Source organism: Garra rufa, chromosome 11 (genome assembly GCF_049309525.1).
Source record: "Garra rufa chromosome 11, GarRuf1.0, whole genome shotgun sequence".
NCBI lineage: Eukaryota > Metazoa > Chordata > Actinopteri > Cypriniformes > Cyprinidae > Garra > Garra rufa.
The window spans coordinates 35,294,587-35,311,765 of record NC_133371.1 but is presented as its reverse complement, the minus strand read 5'-3'; the positions used below and the strand labels follow the sequence as shown (position 1 = coordinate 35,311,765).

Sequence of the window (17,179 nt, the reverse complement as noted above, 5' to 3'; positions counted from 1 at the left end):
TTGATTAATATTTTTTATTTAACAAATAGAAAAATTAAAACTGAAAAAAAAAATGAATTTGGAAAAACATAAAATGCAATTTGGGAAAAAATAAATCGATTTCAAAGAGCCCTACACTTAAAGGATAAGTTCACTTTCTAGAACAAAAATTTACAGATAATTCCTTTGTTATCCAAGATGTTCATGTCTTTCTTTCTTCGGGTGTAAAGAAATTGTTTTTTGAGGAAAACATTTCAGGAATGTTATGGACTTATAATGGACTTCTATGGTTCCCCCTGAGTTTGAACGTCCAAAATGCAGTTTAAATGCAGCTTCAAGGGGCTCTAAATGATCCCAGCTGAGGAAAAAGGGTCTTACACTGGGTCGGTATTGCTGCAGTGATGTAGGATGATTTTAAAGAAAATGAGATGGGAGTTTTTCGACATACTCTAACTGTATTGACCCGGAATACACAGAATACATGCAGAGCTGGACAAGAGCACATTGAGGTTAAAAAGTATATAAATTGTAAAGCCCATTAAAGCTGCATTTAAACTGCATTTTGGAAGGTCAAACTCAGGGGCACCATTGATGTTCACTAAATGGAGAAAAATCCTGAATCGTTTGCTTCAAAAACATAATTTCTTTCCAACTGAAGAAAGAAAGACATGAACATCTTGGATGACAAGAGGTGAGTAATTTATCTGTAAATTTTTGTTCTGGAAGTGCACTTCTCTAATATTTAGATTAGATAATAATACAATTTTTATCTACAAACAGCTCATTGTAACTTCCGACTCAAAATAATAAAGCATGTCTCATATATTCATTGACTCACCGTATTTAACGTTGCTGAAATGCTGTATTGACAAACTAGCATCCACGATTATATCACTATCAATTTTATAATATATATATATATTTCACCCTAACAGCTGACTATTGCACTACAGTCACTTTCTTTAGAAATGATTTATAGTGGTTTGAAGCAGCTTAACACCTGCAGTCATTTACCATGAGAACAAACACTCGAGCTTCTCAGTCCAGAAGGCCTTCACCAATCATTTCCAATTGTCAATCACTCAAATCACGTGTATACACACAGAAGCCCTCCCTGCTCGTTCAGGGCCTCAGCTTTTCACTCAGATACTCTGACCTTGCGGGAAAAAGCCCTGTGCATCAATCACTCTAATCTCAGGTGCGCTGCAGTGACAGCTGTGATTCACAAATACTCACACACAAAGGTGATGGACTGGGTCCGTCTCGATCGCTTATCCTTCGCGACCTCCTGTTTGCGGACTGAAATGATTGTGTTATAATACTCAGGTCCTGCCCTGGCAATGATGCTTTGTCCATGTATTGTTTGTGTGTGTAATCACAAGCATTGCTGAAGTTTTTTTAGCTTCACATTATAGCTATAGGCTATAAAATACACATTAGTCTTTTGCTAAACAGTCAGCCACCATTGCCGTTCAGCAGTATAAACCCCAGAGGGCAAGAAAACTGCACTTATGCTATGTGCAAACTTAAGCTGCGTGTCCATTTGAGGCCACCTGTGATGAATTTGTCAGAAAATGCTACACTTGCACTTTGCTAGCCAGCGGAGGAAAAACAACTACGCCAGGCAGATGCAGAGACACTTATTTTGAGCTGTATGGTTTTTTAGAGAAGGAGCCCTGGGCTGTTGTCAGATTCCCAGAGACATCACGTCCACCCTCCTCGCTTGGCCCATTCCCAAGATGCACTGCTATGCCAGGAAGAGGGGCTTTCTGACTGGTTGATGTGGCCACTCATTTGGGTTACCTTTTTAGAGTGGCTTTGACAATTGCCGCTGCCTTGCTTTAGGGTGTTCAATGAATGCAAAGAATGTGCATAAAAATAATTACCTTAAAGAAATAGTTCACCCCAAAATGAAAACTTTGTTTACTCACACTCATGTCGTTCCAGTTTCTTTCTTATGTTGAACACAAAAGAAGATATTTTGAAGAATCTTGGTAATCAAACAGTTGCTGGTCCCCATTGACTTCCGTAGTAGGGAAAGAAATACTATGGAAGTCAATTGGGACCATCAACTGTTTGATTACCAGGATTCTTCAAAATATGTTCTTTTATGTTCAGCATAAGAAAGAAACTCATACAGTTGTCCTCAGTGTGAAAAGATGGATCTCAAAATCATATAGTCATTGTTAGAAAGGTTTCAAATACACAAAAAACTGGAAAACCAAAGAATTTGTGGGACCTGAAGGATTTTTCTGAAGAACAGCAGGCAGTTCAAAAGAAACAAGGGACTCATGGACTATCACTAAACAAAAAAAAAAAAAAAAAAACAGCTTCGGATCATTCAGGTGACAATTTAGAAATAAGAATGAAGTGTATGTAAACTTTTGAACGGGGTATTTTTTTATTAATTCAACTATTATTTTCTCTTGTGAACTTTATGTAAACATCTTTTGTGAAATATCTTATTCAGTTCAGCACTAAATTAACAATAACATGCATTTTGTCTGATCCCTCTTGTTTTAGTTAAATAATTACCATTTTGCAGATTCTGAAAGAGGGATGTAAACTTTTGACCTCAGCTGTATATTTGTGTTCTCATGTCACTTTAGCCTTCTCCTTAACAACTAGTTTGCATTCAGTAAGCTTTGACAAGCACTTTCCATGATAAATTTTCTCCATTTACCAGTCTGTCAGGGTCTGAGTCGACTGCAGCACCTTCTCTTTGCACAAGCTTGAAAACACTGACTGTGCTGTGAAATTCAGCAGTAGGAAGCCCGCTGCCTCCTCACAGGTGCTTTTTGAGTGCATGTCTCTGTTTTTGGCACCAGTCCACCCTACGGGACTTGAGAGCTGTGGTAGTGGATCAGCAGAATATCCCCTCCTCTTCCTCTCAGACTGCTGTATCTGACAGACCTCAGTAAATATTTATGAAAAACACCTTTGAAAGTGGAACATTTTGAAATTTCAGTCTTTTTGAAAAATACCTAACCTGGTTTGCTGGTATTAACCAACTGGCCTTCTGGCCAAACCACCCAAGCCCCAGCTTGAGCACGCGGAGGTCAGCCTCAGGATTTGAAGCAATAGTTCAATCAAAAATTGAAAATTCTGTCATCATTTACTTACCCTCATGCCGTTAAGACCTGTATAGTCTCAGTCTCAGATGTCACAACCATGGACAGTTGGCTGACATCTGATGCATATGGCACACAAAACTGAAAAGTTTTGAAGTCGTCATCTTATTGGTTGAATTCTATATTTCTGGGAGATGTGTGTGTCAAGTTCTTTGACATTCCATCTGGAAACAAAGATGCTGTGACGCCAAACCCCCTCATGGAAGAAGAAAGCCGATGTGTTTACAACTGTGACAATGAGCACTTATCGGGATCAGCTAAATGCTGGATTTTTTAAAAGTATGTGAAATATGTAAAGTTTGTGGCATAGACTCATTAAAATATGTCCAAAAATTTTACGGACCAGTCTGTTATTGTGGGTACATTTCTATGCCCCTGAACATTACGTGGCACAAAATGAAATGTGATTGGTTGCCTTACCTGTCAGTCATATGGCCTTTAGGGCAGCTTTTGACCATTCAAAGTTCTAAAGGTTCCTAGAGCCTCTGACCTTCTGAAGGTTTGGTGTCCTAAAATGCAAAACAAGGTATCTTTTCCATGTTAATTGGAGTTTTTGTCATTGAAGTTTGTTTTAAGCAAACATAGGCTACGTTAAAACTGTCATTTATTCTCATTACCTGGTCTAGCTGAATGGATGCATATACATTCAGTGATGTTGTAGCAAAAATAGGATGGCTTATCCACCTTATTCTTAAGCCTATGGGTAAGACTTTTGGTTTATTAGCTGCTATAAGGAAATAACAAGAAGAATAACAATAAAACTGTTTGCACTACAAACCAGTGTCAAGCCACTTTTATTTATATAGCGCTTTTAACCGCACAGATTGTGTCAAAGCAGCTTTACGGTATTAAATAGGAAAATAGTGTCAATAATGCAAAAGGACAACAGTAAACACTCAATATTCAGTTAAAGGCAGTTCATTATTGAGCACGTTTACATGCACACTAGTAAGCTGATAACTTACAAATATCAGCTTGTAAAAAAAAATTTTTTTCCTGTTTACATGCACATCAGTAACCTGACAACACAAGTGAGATGTGTTTACATGACTTTATTAATAAATCAGGTTATTTCCCTTTAGTGATGTCAAAATATAATAATTTGCATATCTGACACTGAGTATTCCATATGTTTGTCAGTTGTTATTTTAAATAAAGCTTGCAACATGTGAGTGTGAAACTTACAGCTCATATTATCCTCTCATGCAGTTATAAATGCAGTGTTTTGACGGAACCACTTCTACTTTTGCTGCACAAGATGAGAACACTTTATAATTTTCTGAGTCATGAAAGATTCTGCCTTTCTTTAATGCTAAGCATTTGCTCTGTCTAGGTGTGCTTAAATCTGCACTAATGATGCATTCCTGTCACGTATCACACATGCGCACTTCAATAAGCCAAAAGAAAGTTATTGCATTTACATGCTGCCCAAAATCAGGGTAAGAGGCAGAAAACTACCTGTGCCAACCGGTTTATGCTTACTTCGTTTATGACCTTCGGTAAAAAAAAAAAAAAAAAAAAAAAAAACGGGTTACCGCGTTTACATGTGACCATTACGGCAAAAATAAGGTGGATAGAAACCTGTTTTTGTCTCTGCTCCAATGTGAGACCCTACTTTAGTTTTTTCTACTGTAAAACTAATAAATACTAACAGGGCTAAACAATTAAACTGTATTATTTATTTGCATCAGTGACACAGCTTCACAGAGATCTTTTATTTGATATCTGGTTCTTTATATTACAAATTGCTCATCACAGTCAAAAAATCAATTGGAATTTAAACTACTCTACTGAAATCATATCCTCAAATGAACCAAGAAGATCAAGAAACGTAAGATCTGTACTTCTCTTGGGCCTGCCTGGGCTGCGCTAAGATTTCCTGGTTTCCCTAAGTTCGTTTCATGTATTTAGCATCCGGGCCACTGTTGAACATTCGTCTTTTTAAAATAAATGTCTGCCGAGTGTGACAAGAGAATTATTGTCTGTCCAGAGATAATTCTAGGCCACGGTCAATGTATGGGGTCACGTAACAGTATCCCGCAGCGGGAGTATTATAAGGATAATAGCAGACCTATCCATCCTCCCTCTATTATCTCTGTCTCCCCGGGTCCCTCCGATTCACAGCCCGTTTCGGGATCTTGGAGCCACGAAGGGAGAGGCCAGAGGCTGTGGTAGTTGCCGCAGGTGGTATGTACATGCCCGCCCACCCTGGCACTTTGTGATAACTGGCATCTATTTCAGATGAACCCCTTCCAAGTGCTGCAGCAGCCACTGATCCAGCTTATCACGCCTGTCAGTCAAGGAAAGTGACAGCTTATCTGAGCTGCCTCTCTCCCCTGCAGTGACAGCACACTGCTGCCTCCGTCAAAATGCTAATGACATCAAAAATGAAGGCTACAAGTCCGCAACACGATAGTAACAAAAGTCGGGCACACTTTTGGGGGGCAACTCTGAACGGATGGCTGTTCTTATTTGTACAATAGCCAATTGACTTTGCATTTACAAGGTCTCGCTCAGCTCACAGACGTGCTTGAGGTGATTTTAAACGTGGAAAAGGAATGGTACTCAGTGTGATTGGCTCAGTTCCAAAATCTAGTGAATCTACTGTCTATGTAGGCTGCCAAAGTCAGCATAATTATGCTGCCTTCTGAGATATCTTGTTTTGGCTAAAGTTTAAGGCAAAATTGCATGTATCCTTTAAAAGAAGGCAATTACAAAATGCATTCCAAAAAAATCTTTATCATTTTGTGAATGGAGCTGCCTGTGTAGAACTAGACAATAATCTTGTTTTGGGGAACTATTGGACCATGTGCAGTAATTGGGCTGTTATCATTTTGACTATGATGGTTCTTGACCTTGGTAAGAGGAATTTGAAGAAGGCCAGTTAAGATGTTCCCTATCACTCCTCATTACTTTGCTTTGAGACTTTGTCCACTGTGTGCAAATAGAGCCATAGCTCACTCAATATTTCTATGGATTAAATCATTTTGACTCCCACTAAGTTAATGAATGACCTTTCGATTCTGCAAACATTCCTTCTTCATTATTAGTCTTAGCAAGCTTTCCCACTTTCCAATTCAGGTTTTTTACTCCTCCAATAGAAGGACAGATAACATTTCTAGATACCAGTACTACAACAGAAGCAAAGTCAGTTTTAGCCTCAATATTATCCATGACATGTGAAATTATGTCCCATTCCCCACTGCCCCAGCAGCACATTTCATGAACTATCCATGGTCAATTCCCACAGCTACACCAGCAATTATTGATGGTCATGGATTCTTATTTCTGGATTTTACACTGTTTCTGGCTCATCTCCTCTCACTATGTCTTACAGTTCTTCTGCAGAATATTGAGTCTCAAACTCATTGGACTAAAGTCATTTCTGAAAATGACTTTCGGTTTTAATGATATTTACATTTCATTAACAAGTGCTATATATATAACTGCATACAGCATATGAATGCATAATCCTATGGGGAAAGTAACATATCTTTGTCAGATTTGAACAGCTGACCTGTTAAGCACAATATAATTATAAAGTTTTATCTATGTACAGTGCCTTGCGAAAGTATTTATACCCCTTAATGTTTTTCACATTTTATGTTGCAGCCTTATGTTAAACTGCATTAAATGACTTTTTTCCACATCAATCTATACTCCATACACCATAATGACAAAGCACAAAACAGGTTTGTAACAACTTTGCTAATTTATTAGAAATAAAAAACTTAAATGATTCCATTGCATAAGTATTCATACCCTTATCTGAGACAGTTGCAATTTAGCTTAGGAGCATTCATATTATTTGTAGATGTTACTACACTTCGAGTGAATTTAACCTGTGGCAAATTCAATTGAATGAGTATGATTTGAAAAGGCACAGACCTCTCAGAAAAGGTCTGACAGCTGAAAATGCATATTAGAGCAAAAACCAAGTCCTGAGGTCAAAATAACTGCCTGTAGAGCTCAGAGACGGGATTGCATCAAGCCACACATCTGAGAAAGAGTTCAGAGGAAATTCTGCAGCATTGAAGTTTCACAGAAGCATGTAGCCTCCATTATCCATAATGGAAGATGGTTGGAACAACTAGGACACCTCCTAGAGCTGGCCTCCTGGCCAAACTGAGCAATTGATGGAGAAGGGGCTTGGTTGTACTGGTGACCAAGAAGCTGATGGTCACTCTAGTTGAGCTCCATGATTGTATATGTACATGGTAGAAACTTACAGAAGGAAACAAAAAATCACTGAAACACATTACCAATCCGGTCTTTATGGTGGTGTGGCCAAACTCAATCCTCAGTGAAGATGCATGAAAACTCAAGATCATTTTTGAAGGAAACCAAGCACTGCTCATCACCTGCAGAGTACCATCCCAAAAGTAAAGTGTGCTGGTAGCAGCCTCATGCTATGGCTGAAGGACTTGAGTAGAAGGAAAGCTCAGTGCACCAAAATATTGAGATAGCCGTAATGAAAACCCAGTCCAGAGCATTTAGAACCTCGGACTGGGCAGAAGATTCACCTTCCAACAGGACAATGACCCTAAGCACACAACAAGAGTGGCTTATAGACAACTTGAGTGGCCCAGCCAGACCCTTGGCTTGAACGCAATCAAATATTTCTTGAAAGGTGAAGAGGTGAGGCCAAAAATGACAGATATTGCCAAATGCAGATCTGCAAAGCTTGTCACATCATACTCAAAAAGAGTGCAAAAAAAGGTGCTTTAACTAAGTATTTAGTTGAGGGTATGAATACTTATGCAATGTTTTATTTTTAATAAATTTGCAAAGTTGTCACAAAGCATTTTTTTGCTCTTTCCTTATGGTGTATGGAGTGTCAGTTGACGTCGAAGAAAAGTAATTCAAAGCAGTCGAACATGAGGCTGCAACAACAAAACATGAAAAAACCAAGGGGTATGAATACTTTCGCAAGGCACTGTATGTTTTGGCTGTTTAATTCATATCAATATCAAAGCACCACTATACATTGTTTTTTCCAAGAATATGAATACTATAGCCATTCAATTAGAGCTTAAATTAATTTACTCCGAATATGCTAACATGGCATGTCAAGAGAAGGAAACCAGCTTCTAACACTGTGTAATCTATTATCAAATCTGCAAAGTCATTTCGGCATATTTAGCGTGCATTAATATAAATTAATGTTTCTCATCAGTGCGTATGACAGGACTGAGCAGTCTTTCCGTTTGTATAATGAAAACACCAGACCACATTATAGTTGTTTAGCATATTTCATATTATGCTAATCTTTTCTTTGGAATCTCTTCATTTGCATTTCTGCGTTTAAATTGTTTACAAAACATGTTTGTCTCACAATGCTCCAGATCACTTTGCCAGCTTTTTAGTTTTTTTGGCATGTTGATGCGTTTGTGATTTTACTCATCATGAGCTGCAGTTATACTACATCTGTTGCCATCTATATGTCATTTTCTTATCCATTTCAGTCAAGGAATGTTGACTTGATCATGTCTTCATTTGTCACGCAGTGTGAGTTTGAGTACCTAGTGTACATCAGTTTAGTAAATTAAAAAGAACATTGTATATAGACAAAACCCACGATTCTAGTGACCTACTGTATAGGTGATATTATATATAATTCAGGCATATTTTAAACATTAAATACAGAGTAGAATAAACATTCATTACTGAGAGAGTAAGAAAGGGAAAGATTTATTAACTTTAATTTTCAATTAGCAGATATTAGCATGTTTACAGTTCTGTTGTGGAGGCCAAGTCAAAGCTTGTGAAGTGATGTGTGGGTGTTTGCTTTCATTTGTCTCATGGTTTTCATTATTTGGTTCACTGAATATTTGTTATATTTTAAAGCACTGCAATCAATTTGTGTTGAGCTTCTTATTGTTTGCGACTTTCAGTTACATGCGTAGCTCTCAAAACTTTATGGATTGAACCTTCAGCTCAAATTGGCACTAAAGAAAGCATTTGTAAAAATGCTGTGGAGTTGAACAATATTCAGCTGATTCAGAGAAGCAGAGAACAATAGTTTATCAGTCTTCACTTCAATAAAAGATAAATGATAATCTTGTCAATTTTGTTGACTTTAAGCATACTTATTTTGATTTTGCAGGATTCATTTTGATGGTAATTATCCAGACTGCAGCTGAATCTACATTGTGAAACAAACATTGTTGTTTGTTTGTTTTAAATCCAAATCCAACTTTAATCCAAATAATGTATAACTGTGAGAAAATCAGTAGAGTTTCTGACTGGTTGTTCATATAACTACATATTTTTATGAATATTTAAGAGATGCAAATAGTTGTCACATATTTGTTTGGTTGGTATTGTTGTTTAATACATAGTTATAGCCAGTTGTTGAATGACATTTATTCTCCAAAAAGATTAAATCATTTAAAAAGTATGTGTAAACACATTTTGTTGCAAGAATTTTTATACATATATTACTGAAATGACCTCATTACCTGGTAATGGAATTCCATTTATTACTCTCCAAATATTTATATACTAAAAGAATAGTTAATGGCACCAAAACTTGAATCAGAATGCATTATGTGTTGAGATGCATTCACTTTGATTTTAGCGCACTGACATATGGCTTGTATCTGTTGGAAAAATAAATGATTTTTTAAATTGTGCTGTCACACAACATTACACACATATAAATGTAGTTTCTACCTAGTCAAATTGTAACCCTAAATAAATAAGTATTTCAAGATGCATGGAATCAGTTTTAAATGCTTTATATTTTAGTCATTTTAATTAACGTAGCAACAAATCGAGTGAAACTGAATGATGTGGGAATAATTAGCTTCACTTACCAAATTAAATGACATTTCGATGAACAGTAGTAGCTTGTAGATCCTTCTTCCGCTATCAAATGTACAGTTTTTATTTATTTATTTGTAATATTGACACTTATCAAAGTGATGCAAATTGATAAATACTGATAAACACTTGTCTTTGTGACAAACTGCGTTCTGTATAGATTTGGTTTTTTTAATACAGGACGATTCCATCTAGCATTCCATCTTCCATCCTAAACTTGTAAGAATACAAGTCATAACTCCAAGATTCTTTTATGAGTCCCATCTGTCCTGTGAAGTCCAGCTGGTAATTAATGAACTACAGAAGACATGCAACTATTTCACATGTCCTCATAAATAAAATCAGCTGTGTAAGGCAATTTGTGAACATTCAGGGATTCTCATTTCATCTCAGGGGACAAACACACACACACACACACACACACACACACATATGTCCTTAAGGATAAAGTAAATGAAGTAATGTGTCAGTTATAGATTTTGCTGGATAACAGGACAATTTGTGTAAAAATGTCTACTTGCAAATCTGTCAGATAAGAGATGTGCTTAGGTTTCCAATTTGCATACTGTCTATACGTATATGTATGCAAGATTAGAATTAGCATGTCCCTTATTATAGTATATTTAAAATAGTGTGCTTAGGTGCCTAAAAGGTGTACAATAATAAAGTAATGCATTTCAATTTTGCGTTACTCCCTTAAAAGTAACTAGTTACGTTACTTAGTTACTTTTTATGGAAAGTAATGCGTAACATTACTTTTGTGTTACTTTTTAAGTCTGGGCAGGGCTTGCTTGCTTGCTTGTTTGTTTTTAATATAAAAAGTTAGATTTTTAGCAAATTTCACACCAAAAAGTGAAATGAATAAGCCTAATAATCGAAAGTAAGTTTTGCTTATTAGTATAGTTGAATTACATAAAGGATACAAAAAGTAACTCGCTATTTTCTTGTAAATGAAAAAGACATGCATTACTTTATTAGTTACTTGAAAAAAAAGTAATCTGATTACGTAACTCACGTTACTTGTAGCTCAGTAGCTTAGCCAGCATGGTATTGGACATAGGATGCGGAATCCTTGGGTACGAATCCGATGAAATACATAACTCACAAAGCTGAATGATGAGAGATTGAAAAACAAGCTAAAACAGCATGCTTGCGATTGCGTTTTTTACGTCACATTCACTTTTTTTCATACTTTTGGGCAGGTGTAGGTGTAGTGCAGATGGTACGTTATTATATATATATATATATAGAGAGAGAGAGAGAGAGAGAGAGAGAGAGAGAACTGCAGAACTGCTCTGATACGTACAAAACCAACGTCACATAAAATGTACAATATGTATCTGTTCCGGGGAAAACACTCTTTTAGCACCACTCAGTGGACTTTTCACATGAAATATGTCATGTGACGGTACATACTGTATTTTGCATTCCCACAGGTATTTTTTCATCATGCGATCAGGTTGCTGGTGTATATTTTAACATACTCAGAAGATTGTAATTTTCCATCACTAGCAAAATGCATATTTACAGTGCATAGCAGAAGAGAACTAATTAGAATGCATCATTTAATTTTGTAGATTTGGAATTTATCACTATTCTCACACACCTGTCTGCAATTTTCAAGTGATCCCAAAGACATTGATTAACAGGTTCAGGTGTGTTTGATTAGAGTTTGATTTAAACTCTAAAGAACTCTGAAGAAAGGAAAGTCTCCATAAGCAGGATTGAAACTTCTCGGCTATTGCAATATGCTTAATTAAATGTCTACACATTTTATTAGTCCGCATATATTTTCTTTGGTTTAGAAAGTTTTACAGTGCAATGTATTGACTTTAATATAATTCTTAATAAAAATAAATAATCATTTATTTAAAATCATTTACACAAGACCTGAAACCAACCTACTAGCTTGATTTCATGCATCACTGAGTTACAAAATGTGTCAGACTGCAAATAGTGTTTCAACTTAGCATTGCCACAGTGGCTGCAAAAGCAGATATTAGCATAACTTAAAAGTCTTTTAAAAATGTTCTCTTTTAGGTCAACTACTGTCATGACAGAACAACCACTCTTTAAAGGGATAGTACAACCAAAAATAAAAATGTTTACCATTTACTCACTCTCTCAGACATTTTGGGGTGAACTATGCCTTTAACATATTTTCCATATTAAGATCCATTTCTCAGACCTTCCCTCACAATCAGCACTAAAACTTTGGATCGCTGTTTTTATGTTTTTATAATGTGTTACCATAAGTCCTGACAAAATAACCAATACTGTAGGGGTCTCTGACTCCTAGTGGAAGATCTCAGTCTGTCATTTTGAGATGCTCTGAAGTGAAGTAACCTATGACATTAAAAGCCACCTGTATTGTCTTCCACGGTCACATCAGGAGAGACTCTTCACATGACTCTCACTCTCTGAAGGCTTCAAGAGTGCCTTTCACCTCGAAAGTGTTCCCAGTTTGGCTGAAAGGAAAGTGTTATTTTCTAGGATCTCGTTAAGCTGTGAAAACAGCGTGCAGCTTTTTTCTCACATTCTCGGTTTTAGATGTGCAATTTGAGACGTGCAAGTCAGGCAGAGTTTCTCGAAAGGTCATAAATGTTGATTTGATTCCTTGAACAGATGTCGGGACGAAAGGGGAGTTACAGTATCAGGTGTGAATTTTCTAAGCTATTTGTACTAAAGCAGTAGCACAGCTCAAAATCAATCTCCAATGATGCCTTCACACTGCGCTACATTACTGATAATGAATGGCATGCCAAATAATCCCAGTCATTCATGGCTTCCGGGTCTCGCCACATCGGTGCCTCTGTAGGAAGTGATTTATCTTTCTCTGGCCACACGCTCTCTCTCCCCTCCTCACTTACCCTGTGTTCTGGTGCTGGGGGGCTTTGACTAGGCGACATCTACATCACACACACAAACCCACCCTGTTCTCTCAGTTTTGGGGTCTAGCCTCGGGGTTGATAACTTCTCTGTTTGTCACACTGCTGGTTGTTTTGTGAACTCAGAGGGATTGGGGTCTTATCAGTGGTATGGCAGGGCCAGGGTATCAGCAGCCAACAAAGATTGAATACATCCATCTGACCGCTTCACTGCCCCAGATGATTAAATGAAACATGACCGGTCAGCGATGTAAAGATGCACAGCGTGAGGCTGTGCGGATGCATTCATGTCCCTCAGTAAACATTTGTGACAGCCTTCGTTTAATTGTTTATTCCACACATGATAAAATCTTGGTTGATACCGGGAGAGTATCTCCCGCCGCTGTGATTTTGACAGTGATACACCTGCAGGGCTGACTGTAGACACAAGGCTCTCATTGGAGCTGAAGTAATATGTAAGTGATGTAATCGCTCTGTGGCCTTCAGCAGACAGGTACAATCTCGTCTCCTTTGAGACACACACAGGTTTTAAGGACACGGTGAGCAGGGCTTGTGTTTCAGAAATGAAAAAAGAATGAAGTGTGGCTTATATGTAAGGCAGATTTCTTTTCCCCCTCTTTCTTGTAGGGAACAAAATCACCAGGTTCTTTCTAAATGTTATTAAAGAAGTTATTCTTATTGGGAGATGGGCCTTAGAAATGAAAAATCTATATTTTTAGGTTAGAGGCTAGAAGTGTCACTGCCTGTATCTGCTGCCCGAGATGTCTACAGAAAATTGTGGTAGTAGTACATTTTCACACCTAATGTGAAAAGTAAAAAACTAAGTGTGAATGTTGTCATGTCTTCATGCTTTACTGTTAATATTGGCTGGTTCACTATCTTGGCTCCAAACTCAATAGCAATAAGCATTAAGTTAGAGAGAGGGCTTAGTGGCAGTACTTCAGTCCCACGAGAGTTTAAACTGCTTAGCTTCGCTCTCTAAACTTCTCTAATTCATCCAGCCACCCAGATCCAGCAGCACCCTCTTCAGGACACTGATGACCTTTGCATCAGTCCCCCTATAGCCTCCCCACTTGACAGTTCTTATAAAGGGAGCACATCCCTGAGGCATAGAGGAGGTGCTCACTTCACAAGCCACTAAACAGAAATGATAGCAGAGCTGATGGGGACCAAAGCTCATCTGGTCCTTCCAGGAACACTTCATCTCCCCAAACAGGCCTGTGACATTGGGTTGGATTGAGCAAGGACTATGGAGATTTGCAGCACTCTGAATAGAGTGGCTTTTCTCCAGTGACAAAACAGGACAAGAGCTGTTTCATACAGGCTTAGCTTAAGCCTTATCTTTGACAGAGGGACAGAAAGAAGGGTTGGAGAGGTGGATGTAAGACAGAGATTCTGCGTGTACCAAACAAGGAAGGAAGGACTGATCAGGGATTGAATTGATGCAGCCGTAGGTAGATCAGCGCTGCTTTCATTACTCAAGGTGGTGTGCGGTTAGCTGAAAACAATAGGTGCTTGTCCCACTGGTTGTGTTAATCTCTGTAAACATATAAAGCACAATTGTAGAGATCTAGTCAAAGCATTCATTTCTAGTGAAATGGGTTCATTTCTACAACCAGCATCTCTCCACTGCTCATTCTGTCTTATCATTTGAAAAGATTGGAAAGAGAATTGTTAATGTTGAATACAAACTGCATGTACATGGGATTCCACAAAGTGTAAATTGTTGCTATAATATGAATTCCTGGTATGAAATATTGATCAAACAACCTGTGCTGTAGTTCCAGGCATCAGTAAATGAGGGATCAACTGGAGTGGTAGTGAACCTGACAGTGGACGACAGAGACGACCCAGCCACTGGAGCCTGGAGAGCCATCTACTCGATCATCAATGGAGATCCCAACCAGAACTTTGAAATACAGACCAACCTGGACAACAATGAAGGGATGCTGTCAGTGATAAAGGTGTGCACTGTGTTTTTTCAGTTACTTGATTGCCTTGTAATGGTGAAGGCACATTAAGATCTAGGGTTCTCAACCACTTCCCTTCAGAGTTTAACTCCAACCTTAATCAAACAATCCTGAATAAGCTGATCAAGTTCTTCAGGATTACTAGAAAGTTACAGGCATGTGAGTTTGATCGAGGTTGGAGCTAAACTCTGCTGGAAAGTGGACCTTGAAGGCCAGAGTTGTGATCTTCTGGTTTAGGTTATTGAGATCTTAATCAGTTACACCAGGGGTGTCCAAACTCAGTCCTGGAGGGCCATTGTCCTGCTGAGTTTAGGGCCAACTCCAATTAAACACACCTGAACCAGCTAATCACGGTCTAACTAGACATACTAGAAGATTTCAGGCAGGTGTTTTGGAGTTGGTTGGAGCTAAACTCGGACAGAGTTTAGACAGCCCGACTCATGAGGATTCATGAGAAAACCACTTAACTGCAGAGGTAACATGATAGTTTTGTGATAGGTTAGGGGATGTCCAGTCTATGTCCTAAAGCAGAGCTGGGCAACTTTGGTCCTGGAGGGCCACTGTCCTGCAGACTTTGGCTCCAACCCTAATCCAACACACCTGAACAAGCTAAGCAATGTATCCAAGATCATTAGAAAGCTACGGGCAGGTGTGTTTGATTGGGGTTAAAGCTAAACTCTGCAGGACAGTTGCCCTACAGGAGCTAGGTTGCCCAGTCCTGTCCTAGAGGGCCCACTTTATATAGAGCAGTGGTGTCCAATCCTGCTCCTGGACGGCCAACATCCTGTACAGTTTAGCTCCAACTTGCCCCAATACACTTGTCTGGAAATTTCTAGTAATCTTGAGGACCTTGATTAGCTGGAATTTGTGTCACTGTCAAAAAATTACCATAGCCCAGGGGTATCTAAATTCGGTCCTGGAGGGCCAGTGTCCTGGAAAGTTTAGCTCCAACTTGCCTCAGTTTCTAGTATGCCTAGTACAGAGGAAGGCAAGTTCAGTTCTAGAGAGCTGCAGTCCTTCAGAGTTCAGCTCCAACCCTGAAAAAAAACCCTCACCTGTAGCCTTAATAATCTTGAAGACATTGATTAGCTCATTCAGGTGTGTTTGATTAGGGTTGGAGCTAAGCTCTGCAGGACTACGGCTCTCTAGGACCGAACTTGCCTAGTATGACCTTGATTAGCTGGTTCAATTTTGTTCAATTTTGTGTTGGTTCAATGTTTAATTAGGATTGGAGCTAAACACTGCAGGACACTGGCACTCCAGGACAGATTTTGAATCTTTGGTCACAAGACAGTGACAATGGCCGTCTTTAAACCTCTCTCGCTCTACGACATTGGACCACCAATAAGGAGCCATTTGAAACCATCATCACAATTGTTTCGCGATGGCAATTTTTCACCTAGGACAGCCAAAAATTGTGCAGTGTGTCCCTGGCTTAAACTCTGGAGAAAAGTGGCCCTCCAGGAGGAGGACTGAATGACCCTACTCTTGTTCCTGTTGTAAAAAAGTGGACGTAGTTTGCTTTTGACAAGAATCATGTACTGAAAATGAACTAAAAAATAATGATAAAAAGTCATTCATTTGGTGTAGTCACTTGGTTGTTAGTTAATTGCTCTAACATAATTCCTTTCGCCTGCTGTCTTTCTCAGCCTCTGGACTATGAAAGTGCAATGTTTCACACCCTGCTGATAAAAGTGGAAAACGAAGACCCTCTGGTTCCTGACGTTGTGTACGGCCCCAGCTCTACAGCGACGGTTTACATTACAGTTATGGATGTGAATGAAGGACCGGTGTTCTTCCCAGATCCTCTGGTTGTTATCAGGAGAGAAAATATTCCCATAGGGAGCTTTGTGGCCATGCTGAACGCTACTGACCCGGACTACCTACAAACGCAGAGCATAAGGTTAGTGCAGTATGACTATGACTATGCTCCTCAGTCTTTGTTCCTCCAAATCCACACTTTGGTCATATACAGGGTAGTTTGTGATGACAGCACAAACTAATCAAAGCTTTGGACAAGTGGGATAGTATGACCCCTGTCACTTAGACATGTCTCAGTGTGGTTAATCTTGTCTTACCGTTGTTTGTCCTGCTTCCAGTATATTTGCTGTGTTCTCAGAGTAATGTTTGACATGTGAGCACGCAGCTCTGCACGAGAGAGTTTGACCAACTGTGCAGACATTCATCTTGCTGCCCAACTAAATGATTGACCAAGTACTTGGAGCCGCTACCTCTAAAATGATTCTCAGAGGCTTGTGACAGATCATTACTTTAATGTAGCTTTTCACTTTCCTTGAAGCCTCATTACCTTATCAACAAGGTAATGCAAAAAGGTTATGCTAGGTTGTAGCATATTTACATTTATGTATTTGACAGGTGCTTTTAT

The 17,179-nt window shown here is 38.6% G+C and overlaps 1 protein-coding gene across 1 annotated transcript in view; it reads left to right on the top strand.

The window, feature by feature from the left end:
* cdh13 (cadherin 13, H-cadherin (heart)) overlaps nucleotides 1-17,179 on the top strand; it is a 491,247-nt gene that overhangs the window by 413,315 nt on the left and 60,753 nt on the right. Inside the window, exons 9-10 of the mRNA XM_073850194.1 lie at nucleotides 14,605-14,787; nucleotides 16,443-16,696. Coding sequence (XP_073706295.1) covers nucleotides 14,605-14,787; nucleotides 16,443-16,696 — 437 coding nt within the window. The remainder of the gene's footprint in view (nucleotides 1-14,604; nucleotides 14,788-16,442; nucleotides 16,697-17,179) is intronic.